The 20,454-nt window shown below is 37.6% G+C and overlaps 1 protein-coding gene across 1 annotated transcript in view; it reads left to right on the forward strand.

The window, feature by feature from the left end:
- The window catches only part of LOC113091265 (electrogenic sodium bicarbonate cotransporter 1-like), a gene marked incomplete at its 3' end in the record, with an annotated part of 72,896 nt that overhangs the window by 52,253 nt on the left and 189 nt on the right, over positions 1-20,454 (forward strand). The window contains exons 5-9 of the mRNA XM_026256673.1: positions 7,766-7,901; positions 9,873-10,033; positions 12,508-12,687; positions 15,238-15,314; positions 20,219-20,376. Coding sequence (XP_026112458.1) covers positions 7,766-7,901; positions 9,873-10,033; positions 12,508-12,687; positions 15,238-15,314; positions 20,219-20,376 — 712 coding nt within the window. The remainder of the gene's footprint in view (positions 1-7,765; positions 7,902-9,872; positions 10,034-12,507; positions 12,688-15,237; positions 15,315-20,218; positions 20,377-20,454) is intronic.

Consider the following 20,454-nt stretch of genomic DNA (forward strand, 5'->3'; position numbering starts at 1 on the left):
AGCCTTTCGTCCAGCCGCCTCTGCGCACTGGCAAAGCGCCTCTTGGAATGGGCATTACCCAGGTTGCGATCGCTCAAGGTGACACACATACCTGGCAAGACGAATCTGGGAGCAGACATGCTTTCACGGAGCAATGTCCCCTCGGACGAGTGGATGCTCCATCCCCAGACGGTTCTCAAAATCTGGGAGATTTTCGGGAAGGCAGAGGTCGACCTCTTCGCCTCAGAAAGCAACTCTCATTGCCCAACTTATTTTTCAAAGGAAACAGATGCGCTGGCCCACAACTGGCCCAGCCTCCTTCTTTATACTTTTCCCCCGATCGCTCTGATCCCTCAGGTCATCAGACGAGTCAGGGAAGACGGACACAGAGTCCTCCTAGTGGCCCCACTCTGGAGGAGCCAAGTTTGGTCCTCGGAGCTTTTCAGGCTTTCCATGAAAGCCCCATGGCCGATCTCCCTGATGCGGGACCTCCTCTCTCAGGCGAACAGGACAATCTGGCATCCACAGCCAGAACTCTGAGCTCTGCATGTATGGTCCCTCGATGGGAGCCTCTGAGCCTCCCCAGGGAAGTGCTACACACCATTGCTCAGGCAAGAGCCCCGTCTACAAGACGCCTCTACGCCCAGAAATGGTCAGTCTTTGTTGACTGGTGCTTAGCACAAAACAAAGACCCTGTTGAGTGTGACGTATCTCCGATACCGTCATTTCTCCAAGAGCATCTAGAAAAGGGTCTCACCCCATCCACGCTCAAAGTTTACGTAGCAGCCATCGCAGCATTTCATGCTCCTATTGCTGGCCAGTCAGTGGGTCGAAACAGCCTCATTGTGCGTTTCTTGAGAGGTGCTAGGCGGTTGAAGCCCCCACGTCCTCTCACCGTTCCCACTTGGTACCTTCACACGGTCCTTTGAGCACTCAAAGGACCTCCATTTGAACCGCTGCAGTCAGCTGACCTTCGGCCCCTAACGGTCAAAACCGCTCTGCTACTTGCTCTAGCATCGGTCAAGCGTGTTGGCGATTTGCAGGCCCTCTCGGTGAGCCCTGCATGCCTTGAGTTTGGGCCCAATGACTCTAAGGTCATTTTAAAACCCAAGCATGGCTACGTACCTAAAGTGCTCTCGACGCCATTCAGAGCACAGGTAATTTCCCTCTCAGCTCTGCCTCCGTTGTCAGGTGAGACAGAGCTGGATTTACTCTGCCCAGTGAGGGCTTTGAGGATATACATTGAGCGGTCACAGCCGTTCAGTCAATCTGACCAGCTTTTTGTCTGCTTTGGTGGCCGCACCAAGGGGTCTTCGGTCTCAAAGCAACGCCTCTCGCGTTGGATAGTTGAAGCTATCGCTCTATGTTACTCCTCTATGGGCCTTGAGTGCCCCATAGGAGTAAGAGCCCACTCTACTAGAGGGATGGCCTCTTCATGGGCCTGGTCTAGTGGTGTCTCTATCAAGGACATCTGTGAGGTGGCCGGCTGGTCCTCGCCGTCCACTTTTGTCAGATTCTATAACTTGGATATCCCGACCTTGCATGCTCGGGTTCTTTCGGTTTGAAGTGAACGCAGTATGAGTGAAGTATCGAAAGGGAACGTACTCAGTTACGAACGTAACCTCGGTTCCCTGAGATACGGAACGAGTACTGAGTTATATGCCGTGCCACGAGGCTGCGGGTTCAGTGTCGTCGCTTCAGTCGTATGACCTGATTTCCTCTGGCAATTGCCTGCTTATATAGCCATTCGCCCCGCCCATTCTGGCGGGCTTTGGCGCACTGCATCGCCACAGGCTAGCACAGCTACGCAGTGCTGTCATTGGTTTAAAAAAGTTTACAGATTAAACCAATGGCAGTGCAGTTGCACTGCGTTATTGGAAAAAGGCTTCAGTATCGAGGAAAAAAAGGAGCTTTTCCCCATACGCAGTACTCGTTCCGTATTATAGGGAACCGAGGTTACGTTCGTAACCGAGTACGATTTTGCTGTATGCAAATATATCCTCATAGCAAATACTATTTACGTTACATATACCTTAAAGAGTGATAAAGTACAAGCATGAAAGAGAAAATAAAGAGTGGTACAAGCTAGATGTGTTAAAACAGAGTTAAGTGCAAAAAGGAGTGAAAAGCTCATTGCGGTGCTCGTGCTGACTGACACATAACCGAAGCGCAAACACAGAAAGCCACCTCTATCAGACAGCATATCATCGTGAATCCAGGATGTGTATGGTGTTTAATAAATTTATTAGGCGTAATAAGAAAAAAAAATAAAGTAAAAAAAATATATATGGGTATGACTGTTGCTATATAGTAAATCTTAGCACATATACAATTTGGAACATTTAGCACTAGGGCTGGGTATCGATTCAGATCTTCCAGATTGATTCGATTTCGATTCACAAGTTCTCAAATTGATTCGATTTCGATTTTTGATTCGATTTTCTATACTTGATTCTCGATTCAACTCAATGAATATAGATTTAATACAAATACTTTATTTATAAAAAAGAACAGTGAACATAAGTTTACAAGTGGTTTATTAATAAAAAGAAATTAAGAGCCACAAATATTAAACTATTTTATTTTAGGTACACTTGGGTACATTAAAAAAGAACCCATCTCTAATTTTCAAATGCATACAATTAGGTTAAATTGATACAAGATGAAAAATGTATGCTGAAAAAAGTCAAAACCGTCACATTCCTTGATCAAACAGGGTCAAGTTAATTAATTTTAAGATAAAATTATCAGAAAAAAAAAAAAAAAAAAAAAAAAAGATTTGTGGCCTTTGAGAATCGATTTTGAATCGACCACATTTTAAAAAACGATTAATCGAAAAATATATATATTTTTTACGCAGCCCTATTCAGCACCCAGGGCCAGACCTATCTGTTTCATACTGTGAATTATTCACGTTTTTAGTATAGGAAAGAAACATAGAGGCATGTTTGTAGTGCTTCGATGACAGATTTTCCCATTCTTTATTCGTCTATCAGGGCTGTCATTATGGAATCTCTCTCAAAACATCAGTTGTTAGTCAGTCCCAAATTAATTAAATTGTGAAGTTGTTTAAATTGTGCTAAAATTAAGGCAGACATGAAAATATTATAGTAAAATTCACCATAGAGTGTTAAGTGGCCCTTTAAAAACACATCCTAATAGTGCAGGTCATACTACATATCTGACTGGAACTCAGGCGCTGAGAGCTGCGTAATCACATAACTAACCTGATGTAACATGTGTAACTGATAAGGTAAGAAAAATTATGAAGAAGATGAAAACTCAGGCAGATAAGTAGCCAATTGTACTTTTTATTACGCTTGTATTTGTCCCCAGCAGCTGTTCTAGAATCATTAGGATGTGGACATTTTCCATGAAGTGGGAAAGTCGTTGGGAAGACATTGGTAGTTGTACTCTGGTGGAGTTGGGTATCAGTTACTGTCAGGACGGCAGTAGGAGATGGCAAGGGAGGCAGTCAAGTGAAAGAACAATAGATTTTCTGTGCCTCAAACAAAAGACAAGAGCTAGTCATCACAGGCATGTGACGCCTCAAATGTGTTTGATCACTGTTGTGTTTCTCCCTGCTGGACAGATGTGAAACACAGCAGTGGTGCCCTACATTTGTTCTCACAGGCTTACGGTTTCGTCTGAACACAAAAGCTGGAGGAAACCACACTTGACACTTCAAGTTGATCTAAACTCTACTCCAAATTAAATATTTTTTGAATGTAAGTCAGAAGTTTGAAACTATCATAACTCTTTATAGTATTAACTTGATGATAGTTAACTTGACTATAGACCCTATGTCATGTACACAGTGAAGAAATGTCCAAAAATTGTTTAATTGTTTATTTTTTTTAATACAACTCACATTGACCCTGCTGTTTGGACCACAAGCGAGTGTGCATCCGAGTAGGAAGCTGACTTGAAATCCCCGTTGTGTCTTGATATGTGATGAATCATGTGTTTCTGCCAAGCATCTGTTGCTAGGAGTACATACAAAAGACATTTGTGTAATACACACTCATAATGCCTTTTTGTGCAAGTAATCTAGTGAGTGTAAAACTGCTTATTCAAATACCAGAAGCTTCTGATGTGTACAGTTGTGATGTTAATTATTTTCTACATTGTCATAAACATGTTGCATGGAATTATTCATAAGTCCAAAAATTGGAAAATGGAACCTGCATATATGATCGTTTGATATGGACTGCTAAAACAAGGATTACTATTGGTCATACATACAAACCCTTGACCCATTCACCCTTATTACATATCAGAATATTATAAAAACTTGTCACTTAAGGAAGAAAGAAAACCCCTAGAAACACACAGAACACCCTAACAACCACCTATGAAGAAACTAATAATCACACAGAACACCTTAGACTACCATGAATCAGTATACTGGCAATATTGCCTCAACATCTAGCATTGGTAGCCTCTCTATCTCACAAGGGTTCCCAAACTTTTTTTTTGTCAGCCGAACCTCTTGAAACTAAGACATTTACTTGAAGTTCCCAAATGTTTTCTTAAATGCATGTCAAACTAACAGCACTTGCCGAGAAAGAGTTTGTGAGACGCAGCATTTCCTATGAAATTAACTGCACATTATTATAAGCTGTATGCGAGTAAATTAACATAGTGCTGCTCTTCACTCTGAAACATGCTTATTAGCTTTTCATTGACTCACAAAAACCCAGGTGGAAATCCCAGCCCTACCAAATCTATCTGTTGGCTTCTTAAGGCTTTATCCCTTTGTGTAGGCTTCTTCATTTCCAATTTAACTTTTGTAAAATTCCACACCTCACCATCAGCAAAAGTTTAAGAGAGTATAACTTCTGATGTAAATAATGTGCATTCATAAAGATTGTCTTTGAACTGCCAAGCCTACCTATTAATTTATGCCTGCAAGCATATAAGTCTTGTAATGCTCCAAAGGCCATTCCTTCTACTACAGACAGACGCCTCAACACCACAATTCAGTAACCCGTGAGCATTGAGAATGATTGTTTTTCTAGTCTGTGCATGGTGCAAGACTGTCATTGAATACTTGCTCTCAGATGCAGTGAGAGGAATTTGGTCTGGGATACTGCTCTTTGCATGATGTGGGATGTTGCACAGTGTTGCTAGTGAGACTGGGACTCTCCAGCATGAAGTGGCAGCTCAGCTAAGTCCCTGTTTGGGCGCTGAGCAGCACACCCCCCTCCCCGCCTTGCTTTTCCCATAAGCCCCTGGTGCATGGACAAAGTCCCCTTTGTGTGGGTCGTAGCTCTTGGCGAGAGAGCCCACAACTCTGAAACTTGTTTGAACGATGTGATTTTCATTTCTGTCTGTTCTTTGCACTCTCTCCCATATTGAACTCACCCATGCCTCTTTCTCTCCTTCTCTCTCTTGTTTCTTCTGTCCCGGGCCTGCTTAGCAACAACATGTAGCGAGTGCCCACTGAGGCTTAGTTTTTGGTATCCGTAGCAGAGTTGTCTCTATGCACTTTGTGTGTGGACTTTGTAGAAGAGAGTTGGGACAATGAACTGGTCTAAATGAGTTTAAAAAGTACTGCCTAGTCACTTCCTGGTCATTCATGGCCTGATCATTTAAAAAAAAAAATATACCAAGGTATACTATGAACTTTAAGTTTTTATTTTTTAACTATTATTTAAATGGACATCGTGTCTTGATTATATCAGTATATGCACACTAACATTCAAAATTGTGGGGGGAAGTTGTGGACTAGTGGTTAAAGGGTTTGACTCCTAACACTAAGGTTGTCGGTTTGAGTCTTGGGCCAGCAAAACCATGACTAAGGTGCCCTTGAGCAAGGCACCAAACCCCCAACTGCTCCTGGTTTGTATTCACAGTGTGTGTGTTCACTGCTGTGTGTGTGCACTTTGGATCGGTTAAATGCAGGCGCAAATTTCTGAGTATGGGTAACCATACTAGGCTGTATGTCACTTCACTTTTTTTTTTAAGTTTATGAAGTCAGTAAGAAATCTCTTATGCTCACCGTGGCTGCATCAAATTGATCAGAAATATAAAAAAACACAGTAAAAACAGTATTATATTACCGTATTATCAATGTTGAAAAACAGTTTTCCATTGTGTGGAAGAAAAATATCATGGAAGTCAATGGGGACCAGCAACTGTTTGGTTGAGTATTCACCTTATTGGTCCCTTTAATGCATGTCCCTTTAATGCATCCTTGCTGAATAAAAGTATTTCTTAAAAAAACAAAAAAAAACAAAAACAAAACTCTTTCTTTTGAATGGAAACGCATTAAGATGAATTAATGAATACATGGATAGGCACTATATAATTTGTTGTAAAATAAATGTGTTAAATTATTTATTTTTAAAGTCTATCAAGGCAAGCCTATCCAGATTTTTATAGCGTCAGAATCAATGATTTGATTTGTAAACATATAATGTTGTGCAATATGGTGTTGTAGATGATGGTATTATGTAAATTTAGTAATTACAGATTTTTCTACAGCTAGTATAGTTTGGGTTATCACTTTTCCAGGTGCTGATAAGATCTTTGACCTGCCTTCTAACGCATCAGTAGTAAAAGTTGAGGAAAACACTGGCTTTGTCACACTTTACAACCAGATTCTATAGTGTAATTCTTTTCAAAAGTGCTTTATGGATGGTAATTCTGTCTGGATGTTCGTCAGTGCAGAGCTGTACAATCTGATTACTTATTTACTTCAACAGCATTGTATCCATGATATTATCAGCATTAGAAAATGCCATCTAAAGTCAGTGACATCAGCAATGGAAGTTGAATCTTTTTTACTGCACTATATGAAATGCCTATGCAACAGTTCATTCACATATTTCACTTATATCAGTTATTGCTGAACATTTACTGAACAGTTAAAGGTAGTGAAGAATAATCACCATGACCTTCAACCTTTTAACAACTCTTTTTTTTTTTTTTCTGATCCATTCTATTTTGGTTGTTTAAATGATGCAAATTGTGTACATTTCATAGTTTAGGTCAGGTAGGAATAACTCTTTTCATATAAGATAACACTTTCATTTCTACACTGGATTTCACTGTCAGATTTTGCCAGTTTTGATGATGAGCCTTTAATGCGGGACTCCAGAGTTAGTAAGATGGGTGAGGAGTTATTTGGATTAAACATTACTGTTTACTTTTTTTTCCACAAGAATGAATAAATATTCAAATTGGAAAACAAGTGAGAAGGAAAGCGAGGCCCTCTTTTGAAGAATGAACAGTTTGTGAAACATTTCCTAATTGTTAATGAGGAGCTCAGGGCAGGGTGCCAGATTCAGAGGGCCAATGGCGAGGGGATACAGTCGGAGCAGCCGATGGGCGGGCTGTTGCTCTGGGTTGACAAGTGGGACCCCCTTTTTAACTACCTAGGTGTCACTGTGTTAGAGTGGGGTGTACAGGACAGCAGACAACACGGAGAGCTCTAATGACAGTCTGAGTGCTGCTTGCCTGTGTGGGGTGTCGTGTCTCTGACCTCCCTCCCTCACTCAGTCATCCTCACCAGCTTTGATCGTGTTCTGGGGAACAAAAGTGTGTTTTACATCAGATAGCAACCCGGAGAACATGTCTGAGAACAATAATGTGGAGAAGAGTAAGGCTGGAGATGAGGAGATGGAGTCTAAGTCCCATCAGGATGTGGACCTGTCTGCGGTCAAGATTCCTCCTCCATCAGAGCTGGAGATCATGCCTAATGGCATAAGTGATGATTGCAAGCTGGAAATATGCAGGACTGTACCTTCGCCTCTGACTCGCAGTATTTTTCCTGTTGCAGTCACACCTGCTGCTGAGCGCATCCGATTCATGCTGGGAGAGGACGATGACAGCCCTGCGCCCCCTCAGCTCTTCACAGAGCTGGACGAGCTACTGTCTGTTGATGGCCAGGAGATGGAGTGGAAGGAAACTGCCAGGTACAGTAAGAGTGTCATGGCTTGGCTGGGTCTCTAGTGAGGCTCAGAGAGAGACCTGAGTCTTGTTTTAAATTTGCAGACAGAGCTCTTAAAGTGTTGTTTTTTTTTTTTTTTTTAATTAATTTCAATTTTAAATATTACATTTGAGCTACACTACTGTTCAAAATTTGGGGGTCAAAATGTTTTTTATTTATTTTTTATTTTTATTCAGCAAAGATATATTAAATTGATTTAAAAATGGCAGTAAAGATGTTTATAAAGTGTTCTATTTCAAATAAATGCTGTTCTTTTCAACTTAATATTTATCAAATAAAAAATAAAAAAAGAAAGAAAGAAAATTACAATTTCCACAAAAATATTAAACATTAGTTGTTTTTAACACCAAATCAGAATATTAAAATTATTTTTGAAGGGTCATGTGAGTCAAAGGGTTGGTCAAAGAGTGTTAATATTTCACAATTTTACTGTTTTTCTTCATGTTTGATTAAATAAATTCAGCTTTGGTGAGCATGAGAGACTTCTTTCAAAAGCATTTAACAATTGTACCAACTCCTAACCTTAGAATGGTAGTGTATTTTCAGAGAAGAAGAGAAAAACAGGACACTTATGTTCTATTTTCTGTAAAGACTGTTTTAATTGCTCTTTCAGAGTTGTTATACAGGCACTATACAATTCATCAATAGAAGATTCAAGTGTACTGGCTCAATGCCAACGACCACTTGGTGCCAGTATACAAAGGCATTTTGAACACTTGATAGTGTTGATTTTGACCTGGTTAATCTTTAGGGAAAGATTTTGAAGGAAAAAAAATGTTTGTGTGTATATATGAAGAGTTCAGATGCAAGTGCCATCTGAAATTTTCATCTAAAATTAGGATTTTTATCAAGCTGATGAAAATTTCAGATGGCACTTAGAGGATTTTGCGTCTGAACTTTCCATATACATATATGTGTGTGTGTGTGTGTCTATATATATATATATATATATATATATATATATATATATATATATATATATATATATATATATATATATATATATATATATATAAAAATATATAAATAATATAATATTTTAGTTGGCTTTCATTAAAAGCGCATCCAATCGTTAAACAGTAACTGCTGCTTTAAATCCCTCCGATCATGAGTTCATTTGAGCAGACAGCTTGGTCTCTGATGAAATGCATGCAGCAAAAAATTAATAATGCAGCTGTGCTGTTCTTGAAAGGATTCAATCATTCAATTAGAGGGGCAGTTTCATATAAAGTTGAGTGGCACTCCAGGTTGTGCCAAATCAGCGGCCATTATCACATACCACAGCAGGCATTTAACAGATTACTATGAATAAGTACCAGAATGATTACTGCTGATCTTTTCATTTTCAATCAAGATTTTATCTGAGAGTTTGTTTTAGAGATTAGATTACAGACTGTTTGTGTATTTTTGGATTAAGGATTACATACTTAAACCTTTCAAGCAGGGTCATTAATTTTAATAAAGTTATACAGGGGGTAAGATTAGAGCTGAACTGAACATGAGTGCTTTTTGATATCCGGAACTAGTATTTGTCTCTGATACTGTAGATTTAAGAATATATGTATTGTGGATTTACAAAGATACACTACCTTTCAAAGGTTTGGGGTCAGTGAGATTTTTCCTTGAAAAATGAATGCTATTATTCAGCAAGGACGCATGAAATTGATCAAAAGTGACATTAAAATACATTTTCATTGTTACAACAACAACAACAAAAAAACATTTTCAAATTAATGTTGTACTTTTGAACTTTTTAATCCTAGAAAATAATCAGTTTCTACAAAAATATCAAGAAGCACAACCATTTTCAGCTGTGATAATAAGAAGAAATGTTTCTCGAGCATCAAATCATTTTTAAATCAGTGCTCAATTGATTTGCAGTTGCACTTGATTTTAACTTCAGTACCTTCAACTCTCTGTGGTTTCTTCTTCGAAGGTGGATCAAGTTCGAAGAGAAGGTGGAAAAAGGCGGGGAGCGGTGGAGTAAACCGCATGTGGCCACGCTGTCCTTACATAGTCTCTTTGAGCTTAGGACGTGTATAGAGAAGGGCACCATCATGCTGGACCTGGAGGCAAACACTCTGCCAGGGGTCGTCGGTAAGTGTTTCTTCTGTAGCCATTTTGGACTTTAATGCAGGGTACTTTCTGTTTTATTAAGAAATACTCTACTACCTTAAGCAGTTTTGGTTACAAACACAAAGCACTAAAAAACCCTTTATCAACTAAAATAGTGTTGGTGCTCAGAAGAGGCATTTATGTACTCAGTGGACCATGTTTACACTGACTTGAGAGACAAACAATGAGATAACTTCTGTAAAATAAACCCCATGTTGCAGTCTTTAACAATTCTTTATTTAACTTTTACTAAATATGTATATAATTTACAGATGGATTTAATTTAATTTCGTTAAGTTTGTGATTCAAGTTTTTAATTTCAATTAAATGAAATCTATAGCAATCAGATCATACAAAATCTGAAGGGGCTGGAAGTATGAGTTACATATTTTAACATCTAAAGCAGAGATGGCCAAACTTCGTGGACAAAAATTGGCCTGTGGTGAGTTTTTATTTGGCCCGTAATGCCTTATCACAACAGGAGGAAAAAAAAAGATTATTCCATTGAAACATATGTTCAATTTATTTATATTTTTGTTTTCACATTTTTTTTAGTTTTGAACTACATGTATAAAAAAATGTATTGTAATTTGTTAAAAAAAATATTAATGTCAAATATGACATTGATAGAATATTTGAGAGTATTATTTTTATTAGATATATAATGACAAAGTGATGCTGTGCAGTTTGAAAAATTGTACATATGAAGAGGTTTGTCAAATGGATGAAACAATCTAGCTTTATGCAATGTAAATTTTGCATCAATAATTGTTTTATACAAGCTGGTTTTAGGAGCCATTTTTGTGTCATGGAGCTGCAAGCTTTGTAGTGGAAGCATGCAGAATGGTTTCATGTAGGGCACCAGAACTGGCACCCTGTCGGTGGATAAAATGGCAAAAGAAATATCATAAAGCTAATACTTGAGATCAGACTCAGAGAAAAAGCTTTTCCAAATGTATTGTAAGGACTGAGAGATGTGATATGCATGCATGCTCTCAGCCAGCAGCCCATCTATTTATTTGGTTTCCAAATGCTCACATGTCAGGATGCATTCATAGCTCTTGTTTAATACACTCCTCTCTCAACCCTCGCTGTAACTCTAGGCTCAGATGCACGGGTGGTTGCATCCATTCAGAATCGGGATGGCCGTTGTGTGAGGAAGATCAAGTAAAAAAAATGTTTGGCCATTAACTCTAGTGTACTGTAAGCAAACTATGTAATTCTGGTTATTATTTGTAATAGCTTCCTTTAATGAAGGAGGATTGATTGAAAAAATCCCTTTAATTTACATTCTTGAATCCCATGTTTTACGTTATTCACACTCTTGAAAGCTTTTACTCAGAGCATGATTTGTCAAGTCATATTACCAATTTATAGCAAATCATAAGTTAAGTTAAAGGGTTACTCCACCCCAAAATGAAAAGTTTGTCATTAATCACGTATCCCCTTGTCATTCCAAACCAGTAAAAGCTTAGTTCATCTTCGGAACACAATTTAAGATATTTTGGATGAAAACCAGGAGACTTGTGACTGTCCCATTGACTGCCAAGTAAAATACACTGTCAAGGTCAAGAAAAGTATGCAGAAGATACACAGAAGAGGAACCTACTGTATACCCAGAAGAGTGTAAGCTGCTTGCATTCAGTGGATATTCTCCGAGATGGATTTACGGTGATGCGGAGAGACGCAGAGGAGACAATTTTTTTTAATTTTTTCTTTGCATACAAAAAGTATTCTTGTCATTTCATAACGTTACGGTTCAACCACTGTTGGCAAATGGACTATTCTGACGATGCTTTGCATTCTTTTCTGGACCTTGACAGTATATTTTACTTGGCAGTCAACAGGACCGTCACAAGCCTCTCGGTATTCATCCAAAATATCTTAAATTGTGTTCCAAAGATGAATGAAGCTTTTACGGGTTTGGAACGACATGGGGGTAAGTGATTAATGACATTTTATTTTGGGGTAGAGTAACCCTTTAAGCTTGGTCAACCTCACAGAGAGCCTTTTGAGCTAAAAATGAATTGAAGGATCAGCCATTAAGGGCCAAACCATTCACAAAAAAGGCCTGAGGGTCCAGGCCTCATGTGTTTAACACTCTTTTATAAAAATAGATGTTTACAGGAACCACCAGACAATCTTATGCACAAGCCACTGCCTCATTAGATGTCCACTTCTGAAGGCTAAAAATAGAAAGCAATGTGCTGCTTCACTGACACTCACTTCATGTGCCTGTGGAGAGTTCAATTTCTAGTTCTAGTTTAAAGTTTGATGAACAATATGTATAGTTGGTATTTAAATAAAAAGATTGCTCAGTTGTGAAGGTGGTGTAACGAGCTTCTCAAAATCTATAGAAGTGAAACAACCATGAGGCAGGTCTTTTCTAGCACCAATTTTGTTTTCTGTCTGTCTCCCACTCTCTGTTTGCCATTCACTGTCTCTCTCTCTTTCAGAAATGATCACTGACAGTCAGATTGAGAACGGTCTCTTGAAAGCTGACCTGAAAGATAAGGTCATGTACACCTTGCTGAGGAGGCATCGGCACCAGACCAAGAAGTCCAATCTTCGATCCTTAGCTGACATTGGCAAGACGGTCTCCAGCGCAAGTAGGATGTTTCCCCCCCCGGATAATGGTAATATAGGTGCCAGTTTGGTGCAGTATTTTTTTTTTACCTTCCTTTTTCCTTTTAAGCTATTGAGATTTTTTTTTTCCTGCAGTTTTTTGTATTTTTTTGGGGAGAATTTTTTTCTTTTTCCACTTTTCAAAAATATTTGTAAAAAAAAAAAAATTTGTATTATTATTTTATTCTCCTGTTATTCTCAAAGATAACTGAAGAATACCAAATATTTGAAAATGCATTAGTCACACAGATCACAATAATTTTTTTACTAATGTTTTACCAATTTGCTGATTCATTGTTGATTCAGCATAGATTTAGCCTTTTTATGATTTTATTTTTTTATAAGTAGTTGTCTGTATGTTTTAAAGACTCCATGAAATCGCTTGACGAGCACATTCTTTTGTGTGTTATCACTACTGTGGAATTTTTTTGTTTTAATTGGTTAAATTAATATGGTAATTCACCAAGTATGGATTTAATTGATTAAAAGTGTCAATAAACTCATTTATAATGTTGTTTCTATTTCAAATAAATGCTTAAGGTTCTTAAGAGAACCCTGAAAAACTTATAATTCTCATTCCAATGAGCGTTTGATTGGCCAAAAATCTTTGTAGTGCAAGATGAGTCATCAGTATCTGCTTAAGGTTAATTTAGGAGTACACAAGCATACAGGCAGAGCTACTAAAGGAAAGAGTTCATGGGGTCTTTAAATAATAACTTGTTCCTTGTTAGTCCTTAATTTTGTTCTGTCTGTCTTTCCTGTCTCTGTCTGCATATGTTTTTCAGTGATGCACATTATAGGCTGTTGCATTACATTGTTGAGAATGTAAACCAGTGTGAACTGATGAACTAATGAACTAATCTGAGAACAGTTAAGAACAAGAAAAGACAAGACTTCAAATAAAGCCTTGGTCAAAAGGATCATATGATTTTTGTCAATAATATTTGCATGCCAATGGTGCATTGCTAAAACTTTACACAAAGATCATGACAGCATTTTTTTCCAGCTGATTAGATGGTGTTTCGTGGGCTGCATGTGCACAGGTTTTCTACCATGAATCCTGTGGTTCATTGACCATTGGACTTTTTGAATGTCACATAAATGTTGTTCACTAGAACTTGTTTCCTGAAAAAGAAAACAAAATAGCTGCAACCGCTTTTCTACCTCTCTAACAAATCCTATATTTTCCTGAGCGAATTTAAACCAGTCTCACACAATCTTTTACAAAACTAGCTAAACTTTATACCTAAAACCCCTGACCTCTATCACCTTAACATTCTTTCTTTTCACCTTTCTTACCATCTTTTGTCCTTTCTGCTGCATTGTCACTAAAAGCACGTAATCCACTCGAGAGTTCAGTACCTTGTCTAACGACTCGCACCTCAGAGGAGGTGTTGCGAGCCCCTGGAAGTCCAAGCATGCGATGGCCTAGTAAGTCCAACTTACCAGTTGCCAGTACATGTATATGTGTTCTTTCACCTAACGTAGCGTATTACTGTTATAAAAATAGCATTACACTGACAATTTAAGAGGGTCATATCAAGGAAAACAATCTTCTTAGACCATTTAAAGAGTTAACTGAATAATTAAATAACACCTCAGAGACAAATGAAATCATACAAAATATATATTCTTTAAAATAAGGCTTCCAAAAGGAAGTTTTTGCTGTGACACATAGAAGATTGTATTTTAAGAGTGTATGATATGACCTTTTCTAACTTTTTTATTTGTTGTTGTGACCATCTGTGTTTCGGTAGTCTGTCCTGTAGTCATTGTTATGTGTTCGATTTTCATACCTAGAATTTCTCATTATGGTGACCTTTACCCTTAATAGATTTCAATTCCAAAGTCTTCAAATAATCACCATATCATTATGACCATAACCATATTAATGAACTCTGATCAGATAATGTAGGATTTATGAAGGTGTATGCAAAGTCTTTTTTGTTTTATTATTATTATTTTTCTCTTTTTTTTCTCTCAATATACTTTTTTTTTTTTTTTTTGTAAAGTGCTTCATAAATGAAGTTTTTTTTTTTTTTTAACCTTCATCTGTATTCAGCCTCATTTTTTCTTATTTTGGCTGCTTTTTGTCTTCTATTTGCTGCATCAAACTGACATCTTAGTCATTATAACACAATCCTGGTCAGTAAAATTGTTGGCAGGTTTTTGGCATTGAGAATACTTTGCATTACTGTGTTGTTCTCCTGCTATACTTTTCACAGCATGATGACAATAACTTGGACTCTGTAAGGTTAATAGTTAACCTTTCAGTAGGTTCCTTTCTTGCATTGCAAAGCACCTTTCCTAATTTAAATTATTTTAATTTTAAAAGCATGGACTTTTTTAAATATTCATATTCTGTACAGTGTTGTCAGTCTCACTGCTCCCCTTGTTTGTTTCATCTGACACTCAAGGTGCCCTTGCTAATTCTGAATTTGTATTTCTCTGTAGACTTTTTTTTTTTTTTAAGAATGGAATTGTGCCCATTTTTTTTTTTTTTTAAGAATGGAATTGTGCCCATTTTTCACTGATCTGTCATTTTCATAAATTTTGCTCAGGCAGCCCAACCACCACACATCACAACTTGACATCAAGCAGTCTGAATGATATCTCAGACAAGCCAGAGAAAGATCAGGTGAGTCCAGTTTATATAAATATGTACTCTATATAGGTTTGACTAATTTGGATTGCCAAAAATCTGTGCTCATAAACACATTCAGTGACTAAACTGATAAAGACACTTCAGTTTTATATTGTTTTCCTTAAGGTGAAATAGGACATTGCGGTGCACATAAGATGCACAACAGAACAGAGGCAGTGGAGCGTGTAACAAGGACAGAGTTGGTGTGAAATAACTTCCATTACTAATGGCAAGTTCTTGGCCTTTCATTGAAGGAGCACCAAAAGGTCATTAGGGTGGTGTCAATCTGTGACAAACCATAAAAATTAACTAATTTCACAGAAGTTCAACACAGAGAAATTTTACATTTTTCCCTTGAAAATGGCAATGCGGCTCTTCTTGCTGAATGCAGCATTATATGAGATAGTTGGCAAATTTTTGACAGTGTTTCTGTGCATGTGCTAAACCAGTGTGGATGTGATTGCTGGAAGGTCCCAGCTGTTAACTCCGAGGAGATGCCCCTTGCCCCTTTTGGCAGAGTGGGGGATTGAGAGGCTGCTTGTTTGAGGTGGCCCAAAGACATGAACAGATTGTGGTTGTGAGCATAGATTGAGGAATGGCTAGGCTTTGTGTAATGCACATGCACTCTTGGCTTGTCACATTTATTTATTATTATTATTATTTTTTTTAATATGATGACGTCATTCCTGCTTTCCAAGATTAGACTGAGATTATCTGGAAATGAATGGTAACCTAATGAACATTAATAAATAACATATTGTATAAAATGTATGACAAATAACTTTTGTATCGCAGTGGATATAACACATGCCTTTGGTGTGAGAGACCCGGGTTCGAATCCACTGTGAGACACCAATGTGTCCCTGAGCAAGACACTTAACCCCTAGTTGCTCCAGAGGCGTGCGACCTCTGACGTCTATATCAATTGTAAGTCGCTTTGGATAAAAGCGTCAGCTAAATCAATAAATGTAAATGTAATGTAATAAAAATTGCTGTTCTACATTGGTCTAACTTAATATCCATCTCATGATTCTTATGATGAAGTCCTAAGGCTTATTTTTGTAATGTAGGACAAGAATACCATGACTTTTTTTCCTCTGAGAGAGCGCCCCCCAAAGGCAGAACCAATAAAAAAAATAGCAAAACTCAATTGTAAAACATTTTTTAAAACCTATTTGCTGAGATTTCCGTTGACAGCACTTCATTCACATTAGATCCAACAGGAAGTGATTTGATCCATGGCTTGACTACACAAAATGCAGGCGTTCAGGTCGTGTTGATGTATGTACTGATGTAATAATAAAACATTGCTTTCTAGTGCACTAGCAATGGAAGTAATCCAGTATCAGATATGATGCTAAGCCTTTCCACATCACATGCTACCTGCCAGAGGGCTTGACTTGCAAGACAATTTGCTGTGGAGGATAACATTTTATGAAATCAATTTAACAAAGGCATCAGTAAAGTATTATAGAAAGTTTGTTAATACATTTTTGAGTGATTCTGAGAATGGAACATTGATGAATCATGAAAAAATTAGAATGGGCTCTAAACATTCATGTTCAAAATTATTCAACCCCCTTTGTGATCTTTTATTCTTTAAAATCTCCAATAAACGCTGTCTGTAAGTGATTAGAAGCTTCTGTCACCTCTCTACTACAGTCTTGGCCCATTCCACACCTGGAAAAGCTTCCAGATCACTGATAATCTTTGGCTTTCACATTGCCACTGCTTTCTTCAAATTCAAATTTCCACTTCCTTCTACAGTAAAGAAACCCCATAACAGGACTGATCCACCTCCAAGTTTGGGGATGGAGATGGTGTTCTTCTGCTTATGAGCTTTGCCTTTTTTGCAGCAGACATACTGCTGATGCATGGGTCCAAAAAGTTCCAGTTTGGTCACATCACTCCATATAACATTCCTCCAGAGCTCCACAAGTCTACTCAAATGAATTGTATCAAGTTCAAGTTGTCCTTTTGTTCTTCTTGATCAAGAATGTCTCAAAATAAAGGCAACACTTGTCTAGTGATCTTCTTAAACACTGCATTGAAATGGTTTTCCTCCTTTCATCGGGTCATCTTGCAAGTGTTTGGCTTAACATTGCAGATTTTTTCTCAGTTGCTCTGATTAAACATTTTATGATATTGTTTTTTCTTCCACAACCTCAAAGATTTTCTGGTAAAACACACTTTAAGCTAAGGAATAAGGCTGAGAGCTGTGTCTCTAGGAACTTTCAATGTCTTGGAAATCTTCATATAGCCTTAGCCTTTCTAAAGTAATACAATATTTATTCTCTTTAGCTTTTGTAAGATCTCTGTTGACATTTTTGCTACTCAACTTCAACACATGCATGGGCTAACTGTATGTGTAACGGCTCAAGCTAATTCTGTTTTTAATAGAGTTTCTAAAAGCTTAATTGTGTTTTGAGACCGTTTTATTCCCCACCATGCAAATAAGTGATTTCAAAACAGCAATGTTGAATAGGGGTTGAATAATTATGACATAGCAGTATTATAAAAAAATCTTATAACTCAAAAGTATTACATTATATATTGACAATATCACTTTTAATATGCCAGTGAACTGTTATAGATGCAATTTTTATTTTATCCTGGATCTTCAGAAAAGCTTGTATTTGAAAAGTACTGCAGTCTCTGGGGGGGTTGAGTAATTTTGATTGCAACTGTATTTGGTTTTAATGGAAGTTTCTGAAAGAGTGTGATGTGTCAAGTTCAGAAGTTACTGGTAATAAAACTGGAACGTATACAGTGTTTCACCACTTTGTATGGTGTTTTGTTAAGCATGTTGTGCTGCTGAAATTAAATAACAGAACGTAAGCATCTGACGACCCTTCTGTGACTCCTACATAAAGCAACTCAGATGTAAACACTCATATAAGTCTGAGAAAAGCACTGTAGGTTGTTTAAGGTGCATCCTTCTAATACCTTAATCATCCCCTTATGCTCCTCTAGTAATACTGTCTACAATCTGGCCTCCAGTTACAATCAGTGACATCACTCCTTTCCTTCTGGCCGTTGCTTCCTCACCTCTTGTTCTTGTTTCATTAGTGGTTAAGATTATTTGTATCACTCCACGGTTGATTTTCTTCCTAAGTTCCCAGACAATTAAGCATGAATTGAACTAAGTGTTTCTAAATGTTATTCCCACCAAACAGGGATGATTATCTTGGGCTGGCCATTTAGTCTCAACCTATTTGCTCTTTTTATTTTTTAGCCGCGGAAACTGCATCAAAGGGATAGTTCAAAAGGTCATCATTGTGTTTCAAACCTGTATTCCTTTCTTCACTCAAACAAGAGGAGGCTTCTTCAGAAGTAAATTGAAAGTAGTTTATATGACCACTATACTGCATTGTATTTCATATTCTGAAGCCGTGAGATAACTTTGTGTAATGAACAGTCTATACATTATTATTTACCAAATTTTAAGTAGTTTAAGTTATTATTATAATAATTATTTTTTTTTTTTTACTAAATGTTCGCTTCAGTGAATCAAACTCAAGAAAAAATTGTCATGTAAGGGTGAACTGTCCCTTTACGTCTGGTGATAGACTATATTTAATGACCAGAGATGGTAGACCGCAATGGATGTATATTTTTTTTATACATCCAAATCACAAGAAAATGAGAAAAACTTGAAATAAACAAGCATAGCAAAAAAGAAAACCTTTCAATACATCTCCATGTAGAAATTAAATATTACCTGCCTTAACTAGTGTCTACAAAATTTCTACAAGAGGACTCAACACGCATTTCTAAGAAGTCTTAAAAACTTTCCAAATTGACAAAAAAAAAAAAAAAGTTTAATTTTAAAATGCATAATCTTTTCTAATGCAAGACTAAGGTTATCACATTCATTGCATTATTACAGTTATTAATGCATCAGGATATGTGCATATTTTATCTGACAACTGTAGTTCAATTATAATCAGTGTTGGGATCAGTTGTATAATGGAATAAATGCAAATAAAAGACCTTTAAAACAGCTGATCTCTGAAGATAGTGCTGTCGATGAGTGAGAGGTCTGTCCCATCATGTGCTCCAGTGCTCCAGGTTAAATGTTTTCCATTGTGCTTGTGTTTCCAGTGTTCTTCAGTCAATGGTTAATGAAACTGCTAACTCGGACTGTTCAAGAAGACTTTCAGGAGGGAATGTTGTTGTTTATGTATTGGTAGTATACTAGGGAATTGGTTTATTAATGACTGACATTGTAACCCCATCCTTGTTATCAGCAGAGCTGTCAAATCGGATTTATGAACCCCCTAATTAACATGCTAATACATTTCTGTCACAGTAATAGAGTAATAAATGTTTACATCATTGAAAGAAATAGACATATAGAAGTACTTTATATATGCTTGAGTGATTGTGCAATGATAATTTTAGCTGTTAAAAATCTCTGTGATGACTTGCTTAATTCACGGTTATGTGAGCAGGGTGTACTACTAAGCTTTGGCTTGTAAATGTCACATTTGGCATGGCCTCAAAGTCTGAGCTGGCAGATGCTGCTGCCTTTGAAGTTTGCCTTCTTTTTATCACTTATAGGAAAAACAGCCCAAATAAATTAAATTAGTTTAGCAGTTCTTTATACTGGTTACCACTGGTTCCTCTGAGTTAAGAGCAAAAGAATGCAGGAGCCATAGTAGGCCATTGCTGAACCTTCGAATCAACAGTCCCACATGCAGCCACCAATCTTTGTAATTTTCATTAGTTGGACAGTTGCAGTTGTTGGATTCATCACACCTCACCTCGTGGCACAGAATGCCAACCGGGCAGTATATTTAATGACGTCATGTGCTGGAGCTTGATTTGTGCACTTTGTTCATTTGTTTTTTCTTCTTTACCGAGCTTCATTAAAATCCCATCCTCCATGTGTCCAGCTGAAGAACAAGTTCATGAAGAAGCTGCCCAGAGATGCTGAAGCTTCCAATGTTCTCGTTGGAGAAGTGGACTTCCTGGACACTCCTTTTGTGGCCTTTGTGAGGCTGCAGCAGGCTGTCATGTTAGGGGCACTGACTGAAGTGCCTGTGCCCACCAGGTATGCCCTTCTTTCAGCCCACAGAACCAACGAGGAAAGTAAACAGTGACAGAGAGGAGTTCTTGTCAAAAATAGTCT

Source organism: Carassius auratus, unplaced genomic scaffold, assembly GCF_003368295.1.
Source record: "Carassius auratus strain Wakin unplaced genomic scaffold, ASM336829v1 scaf_tig00214150, whole genome shotgun sequence".
Taxonomy (NCBI): domain Eukaryota; kingdom Metazoa; phylum Chordata; class Actinopteri; order Cypriniformes; family Cyprinidae; genus Carassius; species Carassius auratus.